This window comes from Megalobrama amblycephala, linkage group LG1, assembly GCF_018812025.1.
Source record: "Megalobrama amblycephala isolate DHTTF-2021 linkage group LG1, ASM1881202v1, whole genome shotgun sequence".
NCBI lineage: Eukaryota > Metazoa > Chordata > Actinopteri > Cypriniformes > Xenocyprididae > Megalobrama > Megalobrama amblycephala.
Window position 1 is genome coordinate 40,813,421 of NC_063044.1, and position 26,887 is coordinate 40,840,307.

At 35.9% G+C, this 26,887-nt stretch overlaps 1 protein-coding gene across 5 annotated transcripts in view; it reads left to right on the top strand.

Annotated features, from left to right (window-relative positions):
• Positions 1-20,068, top strand: part of ints1 (integrator complex subunit 1) — a 38,827-nt gene extending 18,759 nt beyond the window's left edge. For all 5 annotated transcript variants that reach the window (XM_048192882.1, XM_048192912.1, XM_048192898.1 and 2 more), the window contains 15 exons: positions 2,647-2,827; positions 3,994-4,117; positions 4,815-4,945; positions 5,028-5,115; positions 5,493-5,740; positions 12,082-12,211; positions 12,314-12,447; positions 13,439-13,631; positions 13,884-14,005; positions 14,468-14,577; positions 14,667-14,783; positions 15,386-15,456; positions 15,553-15,644; positions 15,732-15,841; positions 19,704-20,068. In XM_048192882.1, coding sequence (XP_048048839.1) covers positions 2,647-2,827; positions 3,994-4,117; positions 4,815-4,945; positions 5,028-5,115; positions 5,493-5,740; positions 12,082-12,211; positions 12,314-12,447; positions 13,439-13,631; positions 13,884-14,005; positions 14,468-14,577; positions 14,667-14,783; positions 15,386-15,456; positions 15,553-15,644; positions 15,732-15,841; positions 19,704-19,819 — 1,967 coding nt within the window. In that variant the 3' untranslated portion in view covers positions 19,820-20,068. The remainder of the gene's footprint in view (positions 1-2,646; positions 2,828-3,993; positions 4,118-4,814; positions 4,946-5,027; positions 5,116-5,492; positions 5,741-12,081; positions 12,212-12,313; positions 12,448-13,438; positions 13,632-13,883; positions 14,006-14,467; positions 14,578-14,666; positions 14,784-15,385; positions 15,457-15,552; positions 15,645-15,731; positions 15,842-19,703) is intronic.
• Positions 20,069-26,887: the final 6,819 nt, after the last annotated feature.

A 26,887-nucleotide genomic window follows, 5' to 3' on the forward strand; every position in this document is an offset into this window, starting at 1 on the left:
CAAAGCATCAAACTGAGCCACTGACATCCTGAAGTAAACTCTGAATTGCTCGGGATAATCACTCAGCTCCTTCATGAGGTGAACTCTCCTTTCTCTCTATGTAATCTCAGGATTGGATGGACCCAATATTTCTTCTTTCTTTTTCTCTTTTTAAGAAGAGAGAGGACATGCTCACTGCTTGAAGACTCCATTTTGTATTGTTTTGCTAATTTTTTCGCAACGGATTCATTAATGTGCATCGGACTCAGTGTGCAAGGTCTTTATTTTTTAGGATCACGTATACGAAAATTTCGGACTCAGCGTGCAAAGGCCTTTAAACAAACCTTGGGCTGTTCCTGGCTTTGTCACTATGCAACTAAAATACACATTGTCCCCAAAGGCCCCGATATATATTCACATGTAAGTTTTTTTTTTTTGTTCTTCGCTTAGAGGTAAAAAGAAGTTTGAAATATGTGACCAGTTATATACTGTCAGCAAACATCCCGACGCCTGCCACACTGCTGAGAGTGACGTTTAGATGAATATGTAAATATGTGCTGCACGCTTTTCTTTCAGCAACAAAATAAGTAAAAATGACAGCGGTGAGAATACAGTAGTTAAGAAAGCATCTAATTCATAGCGATGTGGATGTTTGCACCAGCTCTGCAATTCGGCCCTCTAGTAAAGTCACTTTATGTTTATTTATATAGCATTTTATACAATAGATTGCAGCTTTATAGTATTAAACATGAAAAAAAAAACTGTCAGTGTCTCTTTCAATTAGAATTACAACTTAAATTTCTACTATAAAGCAGTTCTCCGGTGTGTTCATGTTTTTACTTGAGGACATCTGACCTCGACAGACAGAAGATTTAACGTCAAGCAAAGCCTCAGAGCCACGCCTACCTATTATATCATTGCCACTGACCAATGGTAGTTTGAAGGTGTTTACCAGGCTAGACTTTTCCAGAAAGTTAGCCTTGGCGATCTGTTTTGAACTCTTGAAGCATCAAACGAAAATAGTTTTGGCCTGATTTTGTTTGAACAACCAGTTCGTTCTTCAATTTCGCTTGAAGTAGGCATTCATACAGTGTTAATTATAAGTTCATAAACATTATGAGTCAACTGCCCAGTTTCCATGCAAGTTTCACATGCGAGATGTGAGAAACAGGCCTAAGGGTTAGAGAGGATGGTCTTAAGAAACTAAATCATGACTGTTTGTGGCCCAGAAAAACTTTATTACCATAAGTGGACATCAGGGGCTGGATTCACAAAACATTCTTAAGAATAAAATTCTTCTTTACTGCTAATTTCTTCTTATTTTCTATCTTAAGAAAAAAGATAAGAATATTTTGTATTCACAAAAACTTTTCTTAAGATTGTTACTAAGATAAAATTTAAGAAGTGTTCATATTCTCAAAAAAAGCGTTCTTAAAAATCAATGTAAATAGTTTCTTAAAGTTAGGATAACCTTCAGCCTATCTTAAATACCCAAATGTAAGATGTTTAATGAATATATTGGGTTGTTTCAAACATTAGCTAGCTAAATATAATACATATTACTACTAGTACCATATGTGGATGAATACTCTGATCGATCATTTGAGTGTGTATTCGTGATGCACTCACTCAAGATAGAACTAGCAGTCCATAGATACAGGACGCATTCACTCTAGAGAGAGCGCAAGAAAGACAGAGCAAATAACGGTTGCATCTTCTGAAGACATGCTCTTTTAAAATAATGATTTTAACTTGTCATGCCATTAAAAACATGATGCTGAGTCATTAACTGGGATTAATAATCTGCAGGCAGTGCAAAAAGACAGGTTTTGAGGTGTTTTTCATTCATCTAGTCTTCAGCAATACCAATCAAATAACACCAAAGACTTTCATTTTCTTCTTAAGAAAAAAACTGAGATGTTCTTAAGAAAATATTTGAGACTTTGCACTTAGGAACATTTTAAGAATTTATCTTAAGATTTTTCTTATCTTATTTCTTAAGAAGATTTTCATGAGTCTGGCCCCATGGGGGGAAAAAAAATTATGATATAATCCCTTGAATGTTTTGTGCCTTCATTGCACAGCACTTATCGGTGTATGATGTTATTAACTTTAATTATAGCTCCTCTAGGAACCACGTGGTGTACTCAATTTATGCTTTGGAAAAAATTTTTGAACTGGTTTGTGGCAAACGTAAGGCTAACAGGCGAGGAGCGAAGGGTAAGTCAGCTCTCCAGAGGCATTTAAGTTCTGTGTGTTACTGTGTGTTGGTGTTGGAGTGGTTGCCAGCATTAGTCAGTCTCTCCGGAGGGCAGCGTTTGACTCATGCACCATCATCACCACTAACACTGTCCTTAATGTTTCTCTTTATGATTTTAACATTCCGTTCTGAAACCCCACCAAAACAAAAACAACCTCACACAGGGCCACACATCCACTCCAGGGCTTGTTTACGTCCAGCGACAGCTCCAACGGCCAGGGTTGACTTTTCAAACATGAGAGTTAGCCTGGTGGGGCTGGAGTCTGGGTTACTCAGAAGCAAAGCGTGTGGTCGTTCTCATTTTTGCGATGTGGGATTGGCTGCGATGGGTTGTTTTTCATTCTTTTGGACCTGTGTGCGTTTCACAGAGTGCCGATATTATAAAATAAAAACCTTGCGTGCCTTAGTGTTGCAGGGCCTCATGGAGGTGAAGTCTCCGTATCTAGAGGAGCTGTTGTCCCTGCTTATGACCATCGGTACGGAGAACGGAACCCCAGGAAACGCAGCAGGCCCAGTTGCCATGGTGATCTCTCTGCTGCTACAGGAAACAGAGGAAAGAGGGGTGAAAATAGAGGTGGATTCCAAAATGTAAGCGCGCCATGAGTCACTCTGCGCTGCCTAATCACAGATTTCCTTACTGTGTGCTGGTGATACTGTTTCTAGGTGGGGAAGGAACACATAGTAAAATTGGGTTAACACTTTTTTTTTAACAGCCAAAGTTAACATAGTAGGCCACAGTGAGACAAAATATGCATCATACGCAGTGTGATATAAACTAGTGCTTCACAACTTCCCAACAGTAAGACTCAAGTATCCCTTCCTCAACAGCAAACCAGAAATGTGTTCCTTTATATAATATTGGAAAATCACTATTATTACAGTTATTTGTAATATCATGTTCATAACATTTAATTGCATGTATGTGTGTATGTACACACACTAAAGTTTGGAATAATTAACGTTTTTTTATGTTTTTGAAAGAAGTCTTCACCAAGTGTTCACCAAGGCTGCATTTATTTTATCAACAAAACAGTAAAAACTGCAATATTGTTAAATATTATTGCAATTGAAAAGAGCAATTTTCTATTTTAATATATTTAAAAATGTAATTTATTTCTGTGATGTCAAAGCTGAATTTTCAGCATCATTACTCCAGTCTTCAGTGTCACATGATCAGAAATCATTCTAATATGATGATTTGCTGCTCAATAATGATCAATTGTTACTGATGCTCAAATAATAGTAATATTTTTATTATCTATGTTCAAAACTGTTTTTGCTTAAAGTTCATAAGAACAGCATTTATTTGAAATTGAAATCTATAAAACATAAATGTCTTGACTGTCTTTTTATTAATTTAATGCATCATTGCTGAATAAAAGTATTATTATTAGTAATATTTATTTTTAATCTTACTTACCCCAAACTTTTGAATGGTAGTGTATATGGGTTTCCACAAAAATATTAAGCAGCACAACTGTATTTAACATTGATAATAATAAATGTTTCTTGAGCAGCAAATCATATCAGAATGATTTCTGAAGGATCATGTGACATTGAAGACTGGAGTAATGAGGCTGAAAAATCAGCTTTGATCACAGGAATAAATTACATTTTAAAATATATTTAAATAGAAAATGGTTATTTTAAATTGCAACTGGTTGGGAATCACTGACTTAATTAGTGTATTATTTATTTGCTGGAAACACTGTGTATTGTCTGGGTTGATGACGGGTGTGTGTCCTCTCTGGCAGGACTGAGTCAAAGAAGCCTGGCTCGTGTTCAGGGCTGCTGGTCGACTGGCTGGAGTTGCTCGACCCAGAGGTCACCTCTGTGTGCTCAGATCTTCAGCAGAAGCTGCTTTTTGCTCAAAACAAGGTAAAATAGTTTCTCTATACGTGGGTGTGGCTACAGATTTAGATACGTACATGTGAGGGTGCGATAACAAGTAAACGTCTTCCTCTCTGTTAGAGAGATCAGAAAGTAAGAAGCGTACAGCTAATATTCCTCTTTTTGATGCGTTTAAGTTTGTTTTATTAAATATAAAATACAGGCTAGTTAAATTTACATTAATAATTTCGAAGTTTTATGGCACAAGTAGGTTATCCATTCTCTCATAAGCAGTGTTGGGGAAATGCATTACAAGTAACGTGCATTATGTAATAAGATGATGCAAAGAGTAAAGTAATGCATTATTCCATTAATCCACCTTATTCCTGACAAGCCTACTGCGTTTTGAATTTCACTTCCGGTTTGGGGAACTTCCATTCAAAAAGACTGAAACGAATCAATTCAAACCATAAGGTTGCCCTACAAATAAAGCTTATCTGTCAGTTTGACTGAAATAGCTGTCAATTTTCCATCATGTTTTATTTTCGGACATGCTACACGTAACGCTTGGTATTTTAACGTGACATGTTATAACAAGAATATCTATGGCAAGAGCTCTGAAATGCATACAGAGAAAATGAATGGGAGAAATACTTTTGGATCCAAGGAAACAGAAACAGTGGGCTGTTGCGATCTATCGCTTCTTTATATAAGATCAGTGTGATTTTCTCATTGTATGTCTCAGGCTAAAAGCAGCGGTGTGAGTGTGGCACCCTCCTACAGGCCATACCTGTTGGCCCTCCTCACGCACCAGTCCAACTGGAGCACATTACATCAGTGCATCAGCTCTCTGCTCAACAAGCACAGAGAGCAAAGGTGAGCGGCTTTGTCAGACACAATCCCCTCTTTTTGTTCTCACACCTCCGACGTGTGTAACTCTGTTTCATCTGATCTCCAGACTGGACCCAACCTCAGCTCTGGACTTCCTGTGGGCCTGCAGTCACATTCCCCGTATCTGGCAGGGGCGAGATCAGAAAACTCCACAGGTTTGGTCACAGTTAATATTATTAATATACAGCAGCTTGGCAAGGTTGCGGTTTCTCATTTCATATGCAGTTAGTTTAGACAACCATAACAGGGTTAGGGTTCCCACAATCTTGAAAAAGCAGGGAATGTAATTTACCTGGTAAGTTACCTGGTTTAGTAGCATTTCAGGGATCTGCAGGAAAGTAGATAATGGTCATGGCAAACTAAATTATGACTGTTTTAGTGTCCTTTAAAACTAGTTATATTGTTAACCAGACCCAAGTGCCATTTGTAGTGATCCAAATGTCTGAAACTACAATGTTTGGCCATAGATTGTATATTTTTAAGTTTATATTGGCTATGGTTGTGTAAGATGGTGTTTTGTGTGTCTCTGCAGAAGCGCACTGAGCAGTTTGTGTTGAAGCTGTGTTCTGAGGAGCTCATAAGTCTGGTGGACCTCATCCTTTCTGAGTCAGAGCTGAGCTGCCGTGACTCAGCCACCTCCAAAAGCGCTCTGGACCAGGTCTCCTGCTCTCTTCTCCAGTCCCGCTTGCCCCTCCTGCACAGCTGTCTCCACTCAGACCTGGACAATGTCAAGAAAGTCTCTGAGTACCTCATCAGCTGTGTTAAGAAGTGGGGAGACAGGTACATCCTTTGAGTCTGTATATGACTAAAGTTTTTAATATATATATATATATATATATATATATATATATATATATATATATATATATATATATATATATATATATATATATATATATATATATACAGTCCCCTCCAAAAGTATTGGAACAGTGAGGGCTATTCCTTTATTTTTTCTGTAGACTGAAAACATTTGGGTTTGACATCAAACAATTTATATGAGACAAAAGATCAACATTTCAGCTTTTATTTCCAGGTATTTACATCTGGATCTGATACACAACTTAGAAGATATAACCTTTTGTTTGAACCCACCCATTTCTCATGTGACCAAAAGTATTGGAACATGTGACTGACAGGTGTGTTTTGTTGCCCTGGTGTGTCCTATTACATTGATTATTCAAACAATAAATAGCACTAAATGTCTGCACTCAGTTTCAGATTTGGGTTTTGCCTGTGCAGACTGCATTTATAGTTAGACGTGTAACCAACATGAAAACCAGAGAGCTGTCTATGGGTGAAAAACAAGCAATTGTGAAGCTGAGAGAAGATGGAAAATCAATCAGAGCCATTGCACAAACATTGACCATAGCAAGTACAGCCATTTTGAATGTCCTGAAGAAGAAAGAAACCACTGGTGTACTAAGTAACAGACCTCGAATAGGTAGACCAAGAAAAACATCAGCTGTTGACGACAGAAACATTGTGAGAGCTGTAAAGAAAGACCCTAAAACAACTGTTAGTGACATCAGCAACAACCTCAAGAGGGCAGGAGTGAAGGTATCACAGTCTACTGTCCGCAGAAGACTTCATGAACAAAAGTACAGAGGCTACACCAGAAGATGCAAACCTCTCATTAGCAAGAAGAATAAGAAGGCCAGGCTGGAATTTGCCGAAAACTACAGAGACAAGCCTCAAACATTCTGGGGCAAAGTTTTATGGACTGATGAGACAAAGATTAACCTCTACCAAAGTGATGGAAAGGCTAAAGTTTGGAGAAAAAAAGGATCTGCTCATGGCCCCAAAAATACAAGCTCATCTGTGAAACACGGTGGAGGTAATGTCATGGCTTGGGCTTGCATGGCTTCTTCTGGGACGGGCTCATTGATCTTCATTGATGATGTAACACATGATGGCAGCAGCAAAATGAACTCTGAAGTGTACAGAAACATTTTGTCTGCCAATTTACAGAAAAATGCAACCAAACTGATTGGGAGATCCTTCATCATGCAGCAAGATAATGACCCAAAACACAGTGCCAAAGCAACAAAGGAGTTCATCAGGGGCAAAAAGTGGAAGGTTTTAGACTGGCCAAGTCAATCTCCAGACTTAAACCCTATAGAGCATGCATTTTACCTGCTAAAAAAGAGACTGAAGGGAGTAACCCCCCAAAACAAACAACAACTGAAAGAGGCTGCAGTGGAAGCCTGGAAAAGCATTACAAAAGAAGAATGCAAAAGTTTGGTGATGTCAATGGGTCATAGGCTTGATGCAGTTATTGCAAGCAAAGGATTTTCAACTAAATATTAAGTCTTATTCACTTTAATCTATTTTAAGTTAATCTGTTCCAATACTTTTGGTCACATGAGAAATGGGTGGGTTCAAACAAAAGGTTATATCTTCTAAGTTGTGTATCAGATCCAGATGTAAATACCTGGAAATAAAAGCTGAAATGTTGATCTTTTGTCTCATATAAATTGTTTGATGTCAAACCCAAATGTTTTCAGTCCTCACTGTTCCAATACTTTTGGAGGGGACTGTATATATATATATTATTGTATGTGTGTATATATGTGTACTGTGTATATATATATATATATATGTATGTATAATATATATATATATATATATATATATATATATATATATATATATATATATATATATATAATTTTTTATATTAGAGATGTCAAAATTAATGCATGTGATTTATTTTTTTATTTTTTTCAGTTTAGGTCTTAAAAACGCAGCATTCGTTTTTTTCTGTCAACCTTTAGCTAGCGTCACATTATGATCAGGCTATCATTCACTCAAGTGCTTTTAAAAATTAAAGTGTGATACAACGCAAAAAAAAAAGAACTTAAATCTGTGCTAGCACCGTCCACATTGAGTTCTCTTTCATGCTTGAATGGACCAAAATACACAAAAGTATGCCAAAATGCCCACTTTGTTGAGTATCCTCGTAAGAACAGTCTTAAATGAGTTAAATAATGTCTTAAATGACCATAAAGGGCGCTATTTTAATGATCTAAGCGAATGGTCTAAAGCGTATGGTGCAGGTGCACTTAGGGTGTGTCCAAAATCCACTTTTGCTAGTTTAAGGATGGGGAAAAAAGGTCGGCGCACCCGGCGTATGCTCTAAAAGGGTTGTCCCTATTCTCTTAATGAGTAATGGGTGTGTTTTGGGTGTAACGTGCAATAAACCAATCAGAATCTCATCTCCCATTCCCTTTAAAAGCCAGTTGCGCTCGCACCATGGTTTCACCATGATTCGCTATTTACATGGCGGAATTTGCAAGCGGAAAAACTGAATGCTTCTCTAGCGAGGAAATGGATCTGCTCGTGCACGAGCAGACCATCTACGGGACAAATCGGATTCCACCAAAGCATTTTTATCTTATGCACACAATAATAATCTTTTACATTGTTAATCTTTTATTTTTAATATTTGGCATGTTTGTGTGCTGCTGCACGTCTGTGTGTGTGTAATAAGCAGAGTGTACGCGGGTTGTGCATGCACATATTACTAACGCCCCCTTTAAATAACAAAACAAATATTGCCCCATTGACTTTAGAACAGGTTTCAGTTGGTCAATGGCACAGTTTATTTCTGTTGCCTCAAAGTAGTAGCGCACCAACAATGCGCCTGAACACACCTTGTCATTGCACCAGGTGTATGATAGGGCCCAAAGAGTTGTAAGGACATCGTGCGTCAGGTCTTAAAGTGACAGCAGCCTAATAAACCTGCTGCTGTCATTGATGTTAGTCAAAGAACATAAGACAGAGAAAATCACTCACTGCTCTTTACTGAGTAACTTTTGTAGCTTGCACTTGCACTGAGACCAGTGCAAAATTAGCTGTTTCTCTGGATTTACTGTTTGTTATTTATGCGTTATGTATTATATTTTATTTTATATTATATATTATTTTATATTATAATAAAATGAACGCTTTTGTTCAACATTTCTTCCAAATTTCAAGTAAAAACAATGTCATTTAGAGCATTTATTTGCAGAAAATGACAACTTGTCAAAGTAACAATAAATATGTAATGTTTTCAGACCTTAAATAATGCAAAGAAAACAAGTTTATATTCATTTTTAAACAACACGTTAGTAATGTTCAGAAATCAATGTTTGGTGGAATAACCCTGATTTCCACTCACAGCTTATGTGTTTTGACTTTATTCCATTCCTGGTGCAAAAATTTAAGCAGCTTGGCTTTGTTTGATGGTTTGTGGCCTTGTGTCCTTCCTCTTGATCACATTCCAGAGGTTTTCAGTGGTGGTTCAGGTCAGGAGATTGGGCTGGCCATGAAAGGGTCTTGATCTGGTGGTCCTCTATCCACATCTTTATTGGCCTGGCTGTGTGGCATGCGGAATTGTCCTTCAAGGAAAAAAACAATCTTTTGAGTTGGGGAACATTGTCAGAGCAGAAGCCATTTTTCTTCCTGGATAACTCTGTACATGGCTTAAGTCATGAGTACTTCATAAAAACGATTCCAGATCATCATCAATCATCCACCAAATTTTACAGTGGTTGTGTGACACTGGGTTGTAGGCCTTTCCAGGTCTCTGTCTAACCATTAGAGGAGCAGGTTTGAGCAAAGCTGAAAACTGGACTCATCAGAGAAGATCAGAATCAAGCAGATCCATCTTTGTGAAGGATGTGTTACTCAAGCCACTTACAAGGTTATCCTGGAAGAAAACTTGCTTCCTTCTGCTCTGACAATGTTTCCAATGATCTATGAAAAAGTGGGCATAAAAGCCCCCCAAAACAGCAAGGACAACAGTGTCAGACAGATGTCAGGGTTTGTACAATGTTACCAAACACTCTTCCACACTCACCACCATCGCAAAGCGCTGAACTTCTTCTTTAAAAGCCCCCTTAAAGAGGCTGATGAAAGTACGTGATACCGTGCCGTTCCTTTGCTTACAGCAGAAATGCGCTACATCAGGCACAATAGCGGGAAGAGCTGTAATTAGTTCTTGTGGTGTGAAATGAGAGGCAGCTGAAGTCGTTCAGCGCTGTGATCTTTGAGAGAGCTCAGTGTAGTATAATGAATGCGTGAGGATTAAGGCTCCAGCTCTTCCTTTGGCTTCTGTTGTGAGTCGTAGCTCAGACTGGGGCTGTCAGAGAGATCAGACTGGGGCTCTTTGTGGTGGCAGCCCCCCTTCCTTTCATGAATTTGCCTTTGGTTATTAAACCCCCTTAATGAGGGGGAGAAAACTTTGGACAAGGTCAGACAAAAAATTACTCCCAGAAATACGATATTTTTAAGTCTAGCTAAGCTGTCTTATGGTCGAGAATGGGCTCGAGTAATACTGGCATGTAAAGCGCATGTTTGGTGGGATAAACGCTTGTGTTTGTTTGGCATTCTCCTCATATCTGTTGCTTGTGAGCACAACAGCGGATTAGCAGGCATAAACCACAATTAAGCAACAAAGTTGTTGGTAAGAAGGCCTTTGCTTGATTGGACAAGCAGTTATGACTGTGTGTTCTTCTGTTGGTAATAAAGTCTTTTATTGATACTGGCTGTTTTTTCTAGTTAGACTGTGTTAATCTCTCTATTTTTTTTAAATCTTCATTGTTTTTCTTTTCTTGACTTTAAAATACTTTTGGAAAGTTGATTTGAAATATATTTACATAGTATTTTGCAATAATTTAGAATTATAATAGTTGTTAAAATGGCCCAAAATATTTATTATTATTTGTATTCAATACATTATTTGTATTTGTATTCAATACATCATTCTCAATACAATTATTATTAATATACTATAATTATTATATACTATTATTAATATAAGCAGTTATGACTTCATGGTTTCTGGATGGTTTTAAATGATTCTCAGCATTATAAACAGCATTTTATGTATTTAATTAAGAAATATAATAGTTGTTAAGTCAAAATACCATTAAAAAATATATATATATTTTGCTATCTTTTTAACAAATGATTATAATAATTGTTAAAATTACCAAAAAATGTCATGTTATTAATATTTATTATACTACTTATGTATTTAATACATTTTTGTCAATAATAATTATTATTAATATTCAATATTAAAGTGATTTATGATGTCATAATTAATTTGGAAAGTTAACATGCTATTCTCTACGGAGGAGGATTAGGGCCAAGCAATAATAAAAAAATAAAACCATCTCGAGATTAAAGTTGTTAAATTCCGAGAAAAAAAGTTGCGATAAAATGTTGAGAATAAACTTGTTAAATTACGAGAAAAAACTCGTTAAATTTCAAGAAAAAAGTCGAGATAAATGTTGAGAATAAAGTCATTAAATTACGAGAAAAAAGTCGTTAAATTACGAGAACAAATTTGTTAAATTATGGGGAAAAATGTTGTTACATTTTTAAAAATGTTGAATAAACTCATTAAATTATGAGAAAAAAGTAGTTAAATTACGAGAACGAATTAGTTAAATTACGATTATTTGTTCTCGTAATTTAACGACTTTTTTCTCGTAATTTAATGACTTTATTCTCAACATTTTATCTCGACTTTTTTCTCGAAATTTAACGAGTTTAATCTCGAGATGGTTTTATTTTTTTATTATTGCTTGGCCCTAATCCTCTTCCGTAATTCTCTGTCTAAAATGATTTGAAATAGTATTTTGCTTATTTAATTTATAACTATAATAGGTGTTAAAGTAAAAATTCATATTATTATTATTAATATTTATATATATTTGAATAATTATTGCTTATTTAATAGTGTTTTTTTTTTTTTTATTTAAATTATAACTAATCTATAATAGTAAAGCTTTATATATAAAAAAAAAATTACATATTCATATTAATTGTTTTAAAAATTCGATTCATTCACCATAGGACAATTTAAAGTGAATTTGTGAAGGCAAAAGTGATTAAAAATGGTGAAAAACTGAAAGGAAATAGTAACCAGTCACAGGACCTTACACCTTAACTCTTGATGTTGTTGAAAAAAATGTTCATGGTCATCCATCAAGTCCCCTTCTATGAACTTGACATTACTCGTGGAGCCTCTCCTGGAACCATCTGCAATATAACGGTCAGCACTGTTGTGTGTGACATGTCTAAATTCTTCTTACTTATTATTTTCATATGTGTGATATTTCCAGTATAATGAGTAAGAGGTGTCAGACGCTGCTGCTGCAGATCTATCTGCACTTCCCAGAGGTCATCCAACACATCCGCTTACCAGAGGCCACCCTGAGTGCTGAGGGGGCAGCAGATGGCAGCACCTGCAAGGTAACCGCTGCAGCTTGAGACACCTCATGTTATGGGTTTCCTGTTAACAGCAGCTGAAAGATTAATACTCTTTATTTTCTGTGTGTACATGTGCACCTTCAGCTGGATGTTCTCGTGCATCGTCTCATCACTCTGCTAGCTGACACAGGAGACTCCAAATCAGCTGAGAACCGTGTGTCCGATGCCAATCTGGCCTGCAGGAAACTGGCCGTATCTCACCCCGTGCTTCTACTCAGGTTTATTACTCAACAATTTTCTGTTCAGTTTAAGAACCAGAAATGCTCTAGTGTCGGGTTTCCCAAATCCCTGGGGTTGATAAAAAGCTAATAATTAATGAAATCAAGGAAATGTAAAATTAAAATAAATGAATAATTATAAAAGCAATTGAAATAAAACACTAAAAAGATGAGGGTTTTTTGTTTACCTGCATGTCATGTGACCAGTAAAGGTGCTGTGTGTAATTTTTTTGACTGTACTAAAGCATACAAATTCCTTGTGTTTGCAGAGATTTAGATACATACTTATTTAGAGTTTACATACTTGTTTCTCCGAAAAACAATGCTACAGCCAGTTATTCTAAATGTGTGTTCCGGGTCAGAATGTCTGTCTTTGTTTTCGTCTGTGTGATCCCGCCCACTGCCAATTTACCCAATAGTATTTCAACACCCTGAGTTGCCAGATTCTAAACTTAGTTTAAGGCTCGTCACCTTCCATTGTCAATTGTGCTCATTCCTGATGCATGCCCTCAGGAGAAACAAGTCTCCAATATTTTGAATTTGGACTGCAGTACCTTGCTATAGTTGTGCATCTTTAACTGACATCAGAGGATCGTAATAATGCAAATGTGTTGTTAAATTATTGAAATATTAACTTGAGCTCTCAGGGACTTAAGCATATAAAACGCAACAGTATTCGAAATGTATGTAACTTCCATAATGTAACTGAATATTCAGGTGGAAATAATATTTTTCCCTGCTCGCACAGCCTTGGTCATGTAAAAAGGTCATTTCTGAAATGGAGAAAATGATTAAATTTAGAAAAAATAAATAAATAAATAAACCATTGTTTCAAAACATGTGAAAAATGTTTTACTTCACATGCTTAACATGCACTGATGAATTATGCCATTGTGACATTTATTAAGAAAATAAACAGGGCTCGTTTAAATTCCACGTTGCTCGAGAGTTTATGTCCTGAATGTGTACTTGAGCTGTTTGTGTTTTTCAGACACCTGCCCATGATCGCTGCACTCCTGCATGGGCGCATCCACCTGAACCTGCATGAGATCAGACAGCAGACCCATCTGACCTTCTTCAGTGATGTTCTAGCTGTCCTGGAGCTGCTGCAGCCGCTGGTTTTCCACTCTGACCACCAGAGGGCACTGCAGGACTGTCTGCTGTCCTTTATCAAAGTACTGCAGGTATGAAGACCTCCTCTTGTAATGGACAATGCTGCACCACATTTATCACATTTTTATTTTTAACACACCACAATATTAAATACATAGTGACATTTAATAATTTTTGATAATGGAAATGTTCTTGGCACTATTACAAACCTCTCAAACTTGCTGCTTATCTGCTAAATTAATATTAGTTTGTTTTAATGAAACCATACAAGCTGATTGTAAAGAATCTTGTGGGAATATTTTTTTCATGTATCTTTCTTGCAGAACTTTAGGAGATCATCCCGTATGCCGATCATAAACAAATTTGTGCAGTTCATCCAAAAATACATAACCTATGATGCAGCATCCGCTGTGCCTTTCCTTCAGAAACACTCAGATGTGCTACAGTAAGAGCTTTTTTTGTTTGCATCAGTCTTTGGATCTAGTTTTGATCCCAAGAAGAAAAAATCAAGTCAATTTTAATTATCAAACCTATTTCTTTTTGTAAGCTGCAGCTGAATATCATGAACAAATATCAGTAGCCTAAAGAACACAAGAAATTTTGCCTATGGTTTTCACAAAAATACAACAGGCCGAACAAAGTCCGGGGACAGAAATTGAAATCAGTTTAATCAAATGTAAAATAACACTGCTTAGTTTTATACAAATAAATAAAATATAGATGAATCCATATTAAAGCTACAAAAGTTTTACAAATTTTATTTGATAACAAGTACCTGATTCCTGATCTTAAGTATCCAACTTCAGGATTGATTCTCAGCCCTACAGAGCTACATTTACTTTCTTTTTGCAACATATTTCCCTTCGTTTAAAGAGTTTCCTTGTGTTTTCTTTTCTCTCTTTTTCAGGGGACTATCCACTGAGAATCCAGACCTGGTGCAGCTCAAGTCTTTGCTCGCTGGACTTACTCTGCCTGTGAAGTCTGGTTCCTCTGAGAGCGCTGCTGAGGACAGAGACGGTAGGGGCTCCAACACCTCACATCACAGGAGACAGAGTAACATGTGAGATGATCTTCACGAAGCCTGTCTCTCACTCTTTGTATTTCAGCTGAGGATTCATCCTCAGGCTCCCTCCCTTTGGTCAACATCTCAGCCTCCGTGCCTCTGACTGCAGCCGACATGACTAAATGCCTGAAGAAGATCTCCAAAGGAGAAGCAATTGAGGGTGAGATAAATAAATCTGTTATCAGACTGCTTCCTGATACACTGTTCTTTAGTAGATAGATAGGCCCACCGTAAATAAGTGCATGTTCTTCATATTTTCTGAAAAATTCTGTGGCATAGATTAAATGGAAAAATTGTGTTTTAATAAAAATAAATTAAACATATTAAATTGAGCTGAGAGTTCTACACTAATGTTGGAAACTGAAGGCCATTCTTTTTCAAAATAAAAAAAAAAGGTTAATTAAATTTAAAAGAGGAATGATAACAATTGCATTTGAATTTTGCAAGTTATGTAGTAATTATTATTATTATTTATAATTTCATCAATGTTTTTTATAACATCAATAAAATATACATTTAAACATAAAATAGTTTTACATTTGGATATTAACTTCTATAATTAAATATTTTTTTAATAATTATACTTGTTAAATAATTTATAAATTATATGTTTCTTACATTTTGTGTAATTGTTTTAATAAAACAAAAAATAAATATTATTTGAATATATATATATATATATATATATATATATATATATATATATATATATATATATATATATATATATATATATTTGTTTTTTGTTTTTTTTTGTTCTAGATGTGTTTGAGGGTTTGACTGAAGTGGATGAGAAATCCAAAAGAAATCCAGAAATCATTCAGTATTTTGTTGTAAGTACATTGTACAATTGCACACAAAATTGCAGAATGGAAAAAAAAAATGTAGCAAGATTTAACAAGCACAAACAACTTGTCATGTATTATCAGAATGATCTTCAGCGGTTGATGAGTTCCCCTGAGGAAGTGTGCCGCAACATGGCGTTCAGTCTGGCCCTGCGATGCATCCAGAACATCCCCAGGTGAGATGCCTCCAGGGAAGTATGTAATGTATATTAGATCGAAATGTCATGTACAAATACACTCACCATTATCTTTGCTAACTCTAGTATGGCTGCTGAATTCCTGCCAACTTTCATGTACTGCCTGGGAAGCGGAAACTTTGATGTAGTGCAGACTGCTCTGAGGAACCTGCCTGAATATGTGCTGCTCTGTCAAGGTACACAAACAGATGATGACCTTATTCATTAAGAAACCACTATAATTGTAATTTTTCCATTTGTTAAATGAGTTTTGCAGGTTCAAAACAATTTAAGCTCTGTTGACAGCATTTGTCACATGCTGTTGATTACCTCGAAATAGTTATGACTCATCCCTCAGTTATTAACATCAAACAAAATACAAACAAACAATATTATTTTAAAGCTCTCCCAGTGGAAGTCTTAAAGGTTTAGTTCACCCAATATGAAAATTACTCCATGATTTACTCACCCTCAAGCCATGTTAAGTGTATATGACTTTCTTCTTTCAGACGAACACAATCTGAGTTATATTATATAATATCCTGGCTCTCAAAGCTTTATAATGGCAGTGAACAGAGAATGAGATTTTGAAGCCCAAAAAAGTGCATCCATCCATCATAAAAGATATCCACACGGCTCCAGGGGGTTAATAAAGGCCTTCTGAAGTGAATCAATGCGTCTGTTTAAGAAAAATATCTATGTTTAACAGACGGCTATACACGTCGATTTGCGATGAAAAGGATAAACTCTACCCCAACGTATTGACAAACATGGAAGCGTAGAGGATAGAGCAAAACAAAACACCGGTCACAAATTAGAAGTCTAAAACGAGAAATTTTAAAGAGAAATTCAGAGGATTTCGATATAAGAGAAGAAAGGTAATTTATTCCTGTGATGCAAAGCTGAATTTTCAGCATCGTTACTCCAGTCTTCAGTGTCACATGTTCCTTCAGAAATCATTCTAATATGCTGATCTGCTGCTCAAGAAACATTTAATGTGTACAATTGTACAAAATATTTGTGTACAATATTTTTTTTCAGGATTATTTGATGAATAGAAAGTTCAAAAGAACAGTGTTTATCTGAAATCTAATCTTTTGTAACATTATAAATGTCTTTACTGCCACTTTTGATTGATTTAATGCATCCTTGCTGAATAAAAGTATTCATTTCTTTAATTTCTTTAAAAAAAATAAAAATAAAAATTCTTACTGACCCCAAACTTTTGAACGGTAGTGTATAATGCTACAGAAGCTTTGTATTTCAGATAAATGCTGTTCTTTTGAACTTTCTATTCATCGAGGAATCCTGAAAAAAAAAAAAGTACACAACTGTTTTCAACATTGAAAATAATCATAAATGTTTATTGAGCAGCAAATCAGCATATTAGAATGATTTCTGAAGGATCATGTGACACTGAAGACTGGAGTAACGATGTTGAAAATTCAGCTTTGCCATCACAGGAATAAATTACTTTGTGAAATATATTTAAATAGTACACAGTTATTTTAAATTGTAATAATATTTCACAATATTACTGTTTTTTACTGTATTTTTAATTAAATAAATGTAGCCTTGGTAAGCAGACGAAACTTCTTTTAAAAACATAAAAAATCTTAGTGGTTGCAAACTTCTGGACTGTACTGTACACTCAAAAAAATAACTTGTTGGTCTAACTTAGTTCAATTATGACACCTATTTCCACACAGTTGAACTGATTTATTTGAACTTAAGCTAGGTTAATTGTACTAATTGAATGAGATCACACCAGTTTCATTTGACGTGTTCTGTGAATGTTTCCTGAACATAATTCATTCTTGTTGATCCAACCAGTGCTATTGTAATTCAGACTGGTGCCCCGTGTGCAGAGTTGCTCAAGTTTTCTGCGCTTTCAAGGAAATGGAAAGACCTGTTAGTGTTTAAGTGTTTAATGTTTAGTTATTTTGAACATTTAAAAGAGTAGCGTATAAAATATATATATATATATTTTTTTTTTTTTTTGTTACCATCGTGATGAAGATGTGCACTTGTGCTTAGGTTGTGAGTAGCTGTTGTACACACACATACATGTTCCATGACCGTTGAGAAGGGTAAAGCTGATGACAATATGTAGACTGTGTAAATTATGTGCTGGCTCTCAAACTAATTTATTTATATTTCTATAAAAACTAAACTAAACACTTTTTCATATGCTAAGTGTAACATTTGTAGCATGCAAGTATTGATCAGAAAAAGAACTTCTCATCACTGGCTTTAGCACAGTTAAAGCTTGTTGAAAACAACGTAGATATATATCATGTAGCCACCCAGAGCCTAACCACAAGGTCTACGCTTCTTCAGCATAATGGTAACCTCAAAAAATTGACATAACATAAACTCTTTTAAATGTCAAATATAACTGAACAACAAACTTTATAAGGTATTTCCCTTTACTAAAAAACACATTAAACAGCACTTAATTTCAACATTTACTGTCCCGATCTATCCCTACGCAAAGCATGTGGGGCTGTCAATGGTTTTATCCATCAGCTGGAAAAGTAAATCATTCTGAAAGTGATTCCAACGAAATCCTTCCTCTGTCATTATCGTTATAGTTGTGATGTTGTGATATTTAGAGCAATTTTTAGAACTATATCCATAAGTTTCCTACGCCCCATGAGGCCTTGCGTCAAACGTGGAAGCGTCTTCCGGTTCGAAGTAAACAAGCTGGACGTGACACTCATTCATTCAACAGTTGACAGTCATTCAAGATTTAACGATCCAAACTTGCGAACGTTTGTTTTTTACTTAAAGATTTAAGATTCCAGCATCAATATTTGAACAATGTTTTACAATAAAAAATGTTACAGTAATAGTAATGTATTAATTTATGTCAGGAGTGCACATCAATCATGCTGAATCTAACTGATATTTATATTGACATAAAAAGAAAACACAGACCTATTCAGTTGCGCCTGCTTCCTTTTATTTGCGATCACAAGAAGGCAAAAAACAACTCCACTAAGGCTTTTAAATCCAAAGGCTTAAACATTTAGAAATATATTGATAACATACCCTATGTTTACGTCACTTTTCGGAGCATTTCTATTTATTTTCCTCTAAATTATGCGATGATTGCTATCCGAGGATGTTTGCGTGATCTCTTCGTCTATCTATCCTGATCCTTTCAGCCAGAGCAACAGAGGGAGCTCATGAGAAGACAACAGGAGTTGAGTTAGTTAACCGGAGTGTGTGAATCTGTGAAAGATATGCATTTGTCAGGAATCAACAGGCACAGGGAAGAGAGATAAAACATTAAACCAAATAAATACACGATTATAATCATATAAGAATTGTCTTCGTTCCTCAAGCAGTCTCTGATATTTTCTATAAACGTGTGTATTTATTATCCCAATGGTTAACATAAGTAGCCTTTAGCATCGCATACAGTGGAAACGCGACTGGCTCTGGCACGCACGACACGTTAGGAGTCAATAATATAACATCATAAGGCTTTGGTGCTTGCATCAGTGACAGGTGAAGTATAGACAGCGGGTTGTTCATGTATTGCAGGGTCAGGATGCTCTAGTCATGCAGCTCCCCTTTTTGGAAGGTCAGTAAAGTAAAGAGCAATTAAGGGCACTAAAACTGTTTATTGTATTGTGATATTATTACTAATAAATGTACTAAACTGAGATGTTGTCCCTGAGCACCGTAACGACATCTCTCATAAAGATTTGCAACTTTACAAAGTAAACAATGATCCAAAAAACACTTAGCCTCTTCGCTAATTAGCACACAAAATACTATTGGTATGCTGCTTCCGCCGCCTCACCGGAAGTTGTACCCACGTTCTCTTTTACAGTAGCGCCCCGCGGAAACAGGTGGATAGTTATCGTCCTTTGTGTGAACGGGCCTTTAGGGGTGTTTTGAAGGGTTTAAGCAGAAATGTGCAACTTGTATTGTTAAAGTGATTATTTAAATTTTTCTGAACACAAACTATGTTATTTGGGTATATGTGTGTAAATCTGTGATAATGGACAGAATTTTAAAGAAATATCTCTGTTTTGTTTTTCCCAGAACACGCTGATATCCTCCTCCACAAGGCATTTTTAGTGGGCATCTACGGTCAGATTGACACCAGTTCCATGATAGCAGAATCCATGAAGGTCTTGCGCATGGAGGCAACGACATAGACGTCTGTTTTAAACATGTTAGTACACAGAGCTTCGCTTTGAGTCAGAAGTGTCATGCACTGTTGATCCTGTTCAGATCTGTGTTCAGATATAGCATTCCACATTCAAATTTCTAAAAATGCCTCAGATAATGAAAAGCATTTGATGTTTCCAGTGAAATTCGTGTCTGCTGGGAGTAAAGCCTGTCATAATTCGTTTTGTCTTCTGCTTTGAATAATAAAACAACGAGTTGTAGAAATGCTCCTAAAATTGTTTTAGTTTTGTTTTACTTCATTTCCCTCTCTCTCTCTCTCTCTCTCTCTCTCTTTTAACACTTCAAGATTGGTATTGTTTGTAAAATAACTCTTTCCATAGCAGAAGAGGAGAAGGCTGTGATCTTTTTCCTTTGCATGACTGCAAATGAGTGAGTCTGTGCTTTTTGGTCCCCCCCTTCCTTCCTTCACATTTTATCCCTAACAGATCTCAGCTATGCTGTGAATGCTGTGATGGAAAGTCTATTTGCCATGAAAGTGCAAGTTGTTCTTGTCCAGTGTCACTGATTTCATCTGTATGGAGACGAGAAGAGAGAACAGCGCGCCGGCATGCCGGTGAGAGCCGATCTCAGCCACGGCTAAATTAACCGTGGCGGTAATTGTTCAATCACACAGACCAAAGTCCCCTGTCTGAAGAGTGCATGAGGGCAGGCTGTTCAGAGCCGGGCTGAGAGTGAGTGTGTGGGTGTCTGGTTACACTGGGGTCTGAGGAAGCGGGTTATCTGTGTTTTGTAGAGAGCGATCGGTGGACATGCCCGCACTGGCGGCTGGAGGACTGACAGGCTCTCAGCGAGCGCGGCAAAGTCCGCCTGATGAAAGGTGCTTCTTCCTGTGTTCAGTTTCATGCTCTCTGCTCTGCTTTTAACATGTCATATAAGTGGAATTTATGAATCTTCGTCTCTTCTTTGTTTTTAACTCTGCCTGGCATTTTCCACAAACTGACTACAGGAAGGTGTCCCCCTCAAACCCCTTTAAGAACTGTGTAAATTTTTACAGCATTGACACATGAGATTAGCATGTACAGGATGAAGGCATGGCATTAAATGTTGCATACATTGCAAAAAAAAATCTTCTTTTTTATTTTTGTCCTGTTTTCGAAAACAAATATCTGAAGATGAAATTAAAATACATTTACTTGAGATGCATATGTGAAATGAAGTCTGGAAAAAAAATGGACAAAATTAAGTGAGTTTATACTTAAAACAAGAACAAATATCTGCTGAGTTATGAAAACTTTCATTACAATTAAGTTGATTTTTCAGAGCCCACTGGCAGATATTAGTTCTTTTTTTTTAATCATAAACTCAACTCAGTTTGGTAAATTTCTCAGACTTCATATTTTGTGTCTTTTTGCATTTCAAGGAAATGTATCTTGATTTTTTGGATCTTTAGATATTTCTAATGGCGGTACGATCAGGAGATACTGTAAAAGTTATTTCCATATTCTAGTGGCTGGGAGCAGAGAAATTAAAGCTAATTTTTTTGCAAAATTAATTAAAAAGTAACAGATTTCTGTTGAGAAGTCGTATTTTCAAACTCTGAAGTGTTGGTAATACATCTCATTGTGTTTCTTCTTAGACAATTACATATAGAAAACATATTGATGTATTGCTTCAATAAATATTAATTCCATAAATTTCCTTTTCTTGGTTTTAAAGAGGTCTTCATAAAACCTGCAGAAACCCTATGTTATGGAAAATTAGTAGAGAAAATGTGACATTAATGTAAAATACTAAAATACATAAAATACTAAAGCACATTTATGCGTTTTGATAAATGAATAATGGCAAATTAAATAGAATTACACTAAAATAGATGTCTTATACAATAAATATATCTGAATTAGTAAGTAATATTGTGAAATATTATTACAATTTAAAATAACTTTCTATATTTTAAAATGTAATTTATTCCTGTGATCAAAGCTGAATTTTCAGCAGTCTTCAGTGTCACATGATCCTTCAGAAGTCATTCTAATATGATGATTTGATGCTCAAGAAACATTTATTATTATTATGTTGAAAACAGTTGTGCTGCTTATTTTTGTGAAAACGTGATACATTTTTTTCAGGATTATTTGATTAAATAGAAAGTTCACAAGAACAGCATTTATTAAAAATGGAAATCTTTTGTAACATCAATGTCTTTACTCTAGTTTGAAATGAAAAGTTAAATTAAATATTATCCACAAGTCTTCCATTAACAAATTGGCATAACCTTTCATGTAACATATAAATACATACATCATTTTTATCCGATGACAAAAATTAAAATTAACCACATTTTTAAGCACTTTTTCAACATTTTTAAGCTTCTAAGTTCATCAATTACAAACCATAATTTCACCTGAAACCATCTCAGTCTACTGGGTAAAAGCTTATTTTAGGCATTTTTGATTTGTCTTTTGTTTTGTTGGTTGCGAATTGCAAACCTTATTGAAAACAAATAGAAACAAGGTTGACAGTCGACGTTTTATAAAGGATAAGTAACTCCTTTCATTGAAAAAATGTAGGTGCTATTTTTTTACCCTAATCATACAAAGTGCCATCCCATTGATTTGTTGTGCCAAAGAAAATTGCTGCCATCCAACTTAACCTTCACATTCTGTGATAAATTAGACAAGAAAACACCCTGCTGTCATTTGTTCACATTTGTACAAAAAAATGATTTGTGCATAAAGGGTAGATGTCATAATTGTCTTTTCTAGTGTTATGTCTACTTAACGCTAATTTCCTTGGAGATGCTGTAGTCAATTTCCATCATCATTTGTCTTGTGTTAGATACGCTTGATCAGTCTTAATTGCACCTGTAAGGTGTCACATAACACGGGTTCCTTTCAAAAGTGCTGTTGGTGGAGTTTCATCGGTTCAGACGCTTTAACTGCCTGTGCTTTTGGTCAGATTCCCAGGCAGGTTCCCATAGGCTGGCTCGCACTGGGGTGGAACGGAGATGAGTGACAGCATGGGTTGGGTGTGAGTGAGGAGTGAGTGTGATGAGCCACTGACACATCGATAACCACTAACCTTTTCATGAGGCATGCCCTTGCTGCTCCGTAAAACAGCTGCACTGCCGTGTGTTGTTTTAACATTTTTTTTTATAGTTTTTGGCACGTAAAGGTGAAGAACATTTTAATAATCTAAAGAACACTTTCTGCTATAAAGAATGGAATGGAAAGGTTCTATGGATGTTTAAGGTTCTTCACGAACAGTGTTGGGGGTGACGCATTACAAGTAACTTGAGTTATGTAATCAGATTACTTTTTTAAGTAACTAGTAAAGTAATGTATTACTTTTATGACATTTTTTCAAATAAATAATGCAGGATACTTCGTTTTCCCATTGACTGACAGCTCTCCTGTCCCCATGTAGAGAGAAATCAGGAGTAAGTGTAGAGGCGTTGTGTGCGCTGTGTAAACATGATGCTTATTGTAGTTCTAGACTAAATGTGAACAGGCCAAATTTGCCATTTTGTCCGACTAACAAACCAGACAGGAGAATTGGTAGATTAACGTTGGTGGACTTTAACTTGTAAAATGATCTGTATTGACATCTTTCCGTGGTTGAAACAACATACCTTCTGATGTTCATTCATGTTTATTTTGTGCTATAACTAATAGGAAGAGATGATCGGTTCATTTGCTGCTTGAACTGAGGCATTACAGCGACCTGTCTTGAATTTATTTAAAAAATGACCATTTTTAAGCTGAGACATTTCATACCAAAAGTAACGTCCTCCATCTTGTCCGTCGATGTGTTGTCAGTGTCCTCTTTGGTCCGCAATGTATTTTTCACTGCGTGAGAGCACCATGGCTTGTTGCAACAAAGGGGGGCAGATCTTTGTGAAGGGTCAGTTAGTTACTTTTTTAGGGAGTAACGCAATATAACGTTACTTTTAAAAGTAACTTTCCCCAACTCTGTTCATGAAACTTTATGAAAATAAGGAATCATTATTTTTAGAGCATTTGAATAGCAAAACCAAAGACACGGGTTTGATTCCCAAGGAACACACTGGAACACAAGAAAAATTGGTGTAGGGTTTATTTTTAAACAGTTTTCATGTGGAAATTGCATTTAAATTTACAAAATCATTACAAAGAAACAGCAAGTAACAGATCAGAATAAATGTGAAGTTGAAAGACTCATAAAACATAATCTATTGATCTTGTTTGTTTGTTTTGTGAAGATTGTTGGTTATTGGCCAGTTTTTTTATTTATTTTATCAATGTATTGATCAATATTGAATTTACATGGTTCAATGTTGTATATTTAATTGTGCTCATTTCCCATATTTTTACATTTAGTTTATCTTTCACTTCATCTAACGCTCAACGCTGTGATGATGTGATGCCTGACATGTAGCATGTGTATCTATTGATATTTATTTTATTTTTTATTTGCTTTTCAAAAGATGTAATATAAGTCTAAGGTGTCCCCTGAATGTGTCTGAAGTTTCAGCTCAAAATACCCCATAGATTTTTTTAAATTATATTTTTTAACTGCCTATTTTGGGGCATCATTAACTATGCACCGATTCAGGCTGCGACCCCTGTAAATCTCTCGCTCCCTGCCCTCCCGAGCTCTGGACTATAAGTGCAGTTATACAGTGCATAAACAAAGTTCACACAGCTAATATAACCCTCAAATGGATCTTTACAAGATGTTTGTCATTCATGCTGCTTGCATGCTTCAGATCATGTGAGTAAAGTATTTATTTGGATGTTTACATTTGATTCTGTATGAGTTTGAGGCTATGCTCCATGGCTAATGGCTAATGCTACACTGTTGGAGAGATTTATAAAGAATGAAGTTGTGTTTATGAATTATACAGACTGCAAGTGTTTAATTATGAAAATAGCGACGGCTCTTGTCTCTGTGAATACAGTAATAAACGATGGTAACTTTAATCACATTTAACAGTACATTAGCAACATGCCAACAAAACATTTAGAAAGACAATTTACAAATATCACTAAAAATATCATGTTATCATGGATCATGTCAGTTATTATTGCTCCATCTGCCATTTTTCACTATTGTTCTTGCTTGCTTACCTAGTCTGATGATTCAGCTGTGCACAGATCCAGACGTTAATACTGGCTGCCCTTGTGTAATGCCTTGAACATGAGCTAGCATATGCAAATATTGGGGTCATACATATTAATGATCCCGTTATGTTGAGATTCGCCTGTTTTTCAGAGGTCTTTTAAACAAATGAGATTTACACAAGGAGGAGGAAACAATGTTGTTTGAGACTCACTGTATTTCATTTCCATGTACTGAACTCTTGTTATTCAACTATGCCAAGATAAATTCAATTTTTGATTCTAGAGCACCTTTAATATCAGTACCATTTCAGTTATAACTTTAATTATTGGTATATTGCATAAGACAGTTTTGATATTGTTCATTACTAACAATTTTTGTCTGTATTTAGCCAATAGATGCTGCTGTCACAAAATTGTCACAAAATAGCCTTAAAACCTTGCCATGCAAACATGTTGATGTGTTACTTTCCAACAGTGTAAGTTGCATAATTTTGTCCAGTATTGTCTTAAGAGCATCTGACCCAAATTTGATGAAGATTTTCAAGAAGTTTCAAGAAAACCAACATATACAATAGCAGTTTATGTACCCTCTGTGCTTTGGCCTTTGGTGAATATGAAACAGTTTTTTTGTACAAACTGTAATTTTGACACTAAACTGCACTTGAAAATGTATGAATTTTATTGGATTAGACCACAAAAGTTGCATGATGCTAAAAAATTCCTTAAGACATAACTTCACTTTTCTTACCCCAATGGTCCCAGTTAAGGGACCATTTACATGACACTGTTTTCAACTAAAAACTGCAAACTTTTTATGCATTTTGGCTGTTCATTTTGGGGCCTGAAAATGCAAACATTTGAAAATGGGTTTCAAAGTGCAAGTTTTTGAAAAGGATACCGTTATCTTCTCTGTGTGAACTACAGAAACGTGAATTGTGAATTGTGTCTGTAGGTGCGTAGTGTTTCTTGACAAATTGACATCGCCAACTACTGGCCTGGCATGAATGATACAGCATTTTTAGTTTGTGTTCTCAGATCTGTGTAAAAGAGGATTGTTTTGTCAATGTTCACTTGTATACAATGTTTTTAGTACATCATTGTCATGTAAACGTGTCTAAATATGATTTGGGGCAACTGTAACAAATTGCCAAACTTTTATTGTTGTTACAGAAACTCTGTTAACCATGATTAATTGCCCTGTTAATTTTTTGTAAGGGTAGCAAAATCTCCACAAGTACCAGCAGGTGACCACTAATAAAAGTAAAGAGCCAGAGTGGAGCAGAGAGGAGTGAAGCACTGCTTATGTCTCACCTTTGGGAGGGACAGAGATGTGCCACTACCTGCCTGTGCACACCTGTCGGCTCTGTGTTCCTCAACAGCTCCTTCGCTTAGATCATCTCCTCTTCCTCCATGCATGATTTGTGCCTGGCTAGCGTGGAAAAAATGTGGACCGGCTCTCGCCTCCCTTTTCCCTTGTGCTTTGAAGTGTAAAGTGTGATTGCTTTTGGATCGTGGCCGCTCTCCTTGAAGGTTTTGACATGAAAAGCAGGCAGGGCTCTCAGGTTTATCCCATTGCCAGTGATCCAGGACTAAAGCAATCAGCTCACTGCCTGGGAGATACAATTACCAAAGAGATACTAAAGATGACAAAAATATTCTTACCTATATATTACTTTTGTTGAGAATCACATGGTGATTTTTGTTTGAATAGGAAAATTACATTTTGGTTTGCATTGGCTCACCATATGGCCATATGACTAATATGGCCATTCACCAGAAGGCTGTCTAGTGTCTGTAAAGAATGGTTAATGAAAGGAAATGGAAGGAATTACATCCTGTTGTAATTAGTGACTCAAATAATGGATTAATTTTCACTTGCACTTTGGATTTGTAAGAGTACAACAGCAGTTTTTGTCTGTAAATGAAGGCATTTTCCCATGACTCAGGGACAGTCATCTATCATGTTTAGTGTTTCAGGTGTTGTGTATACTT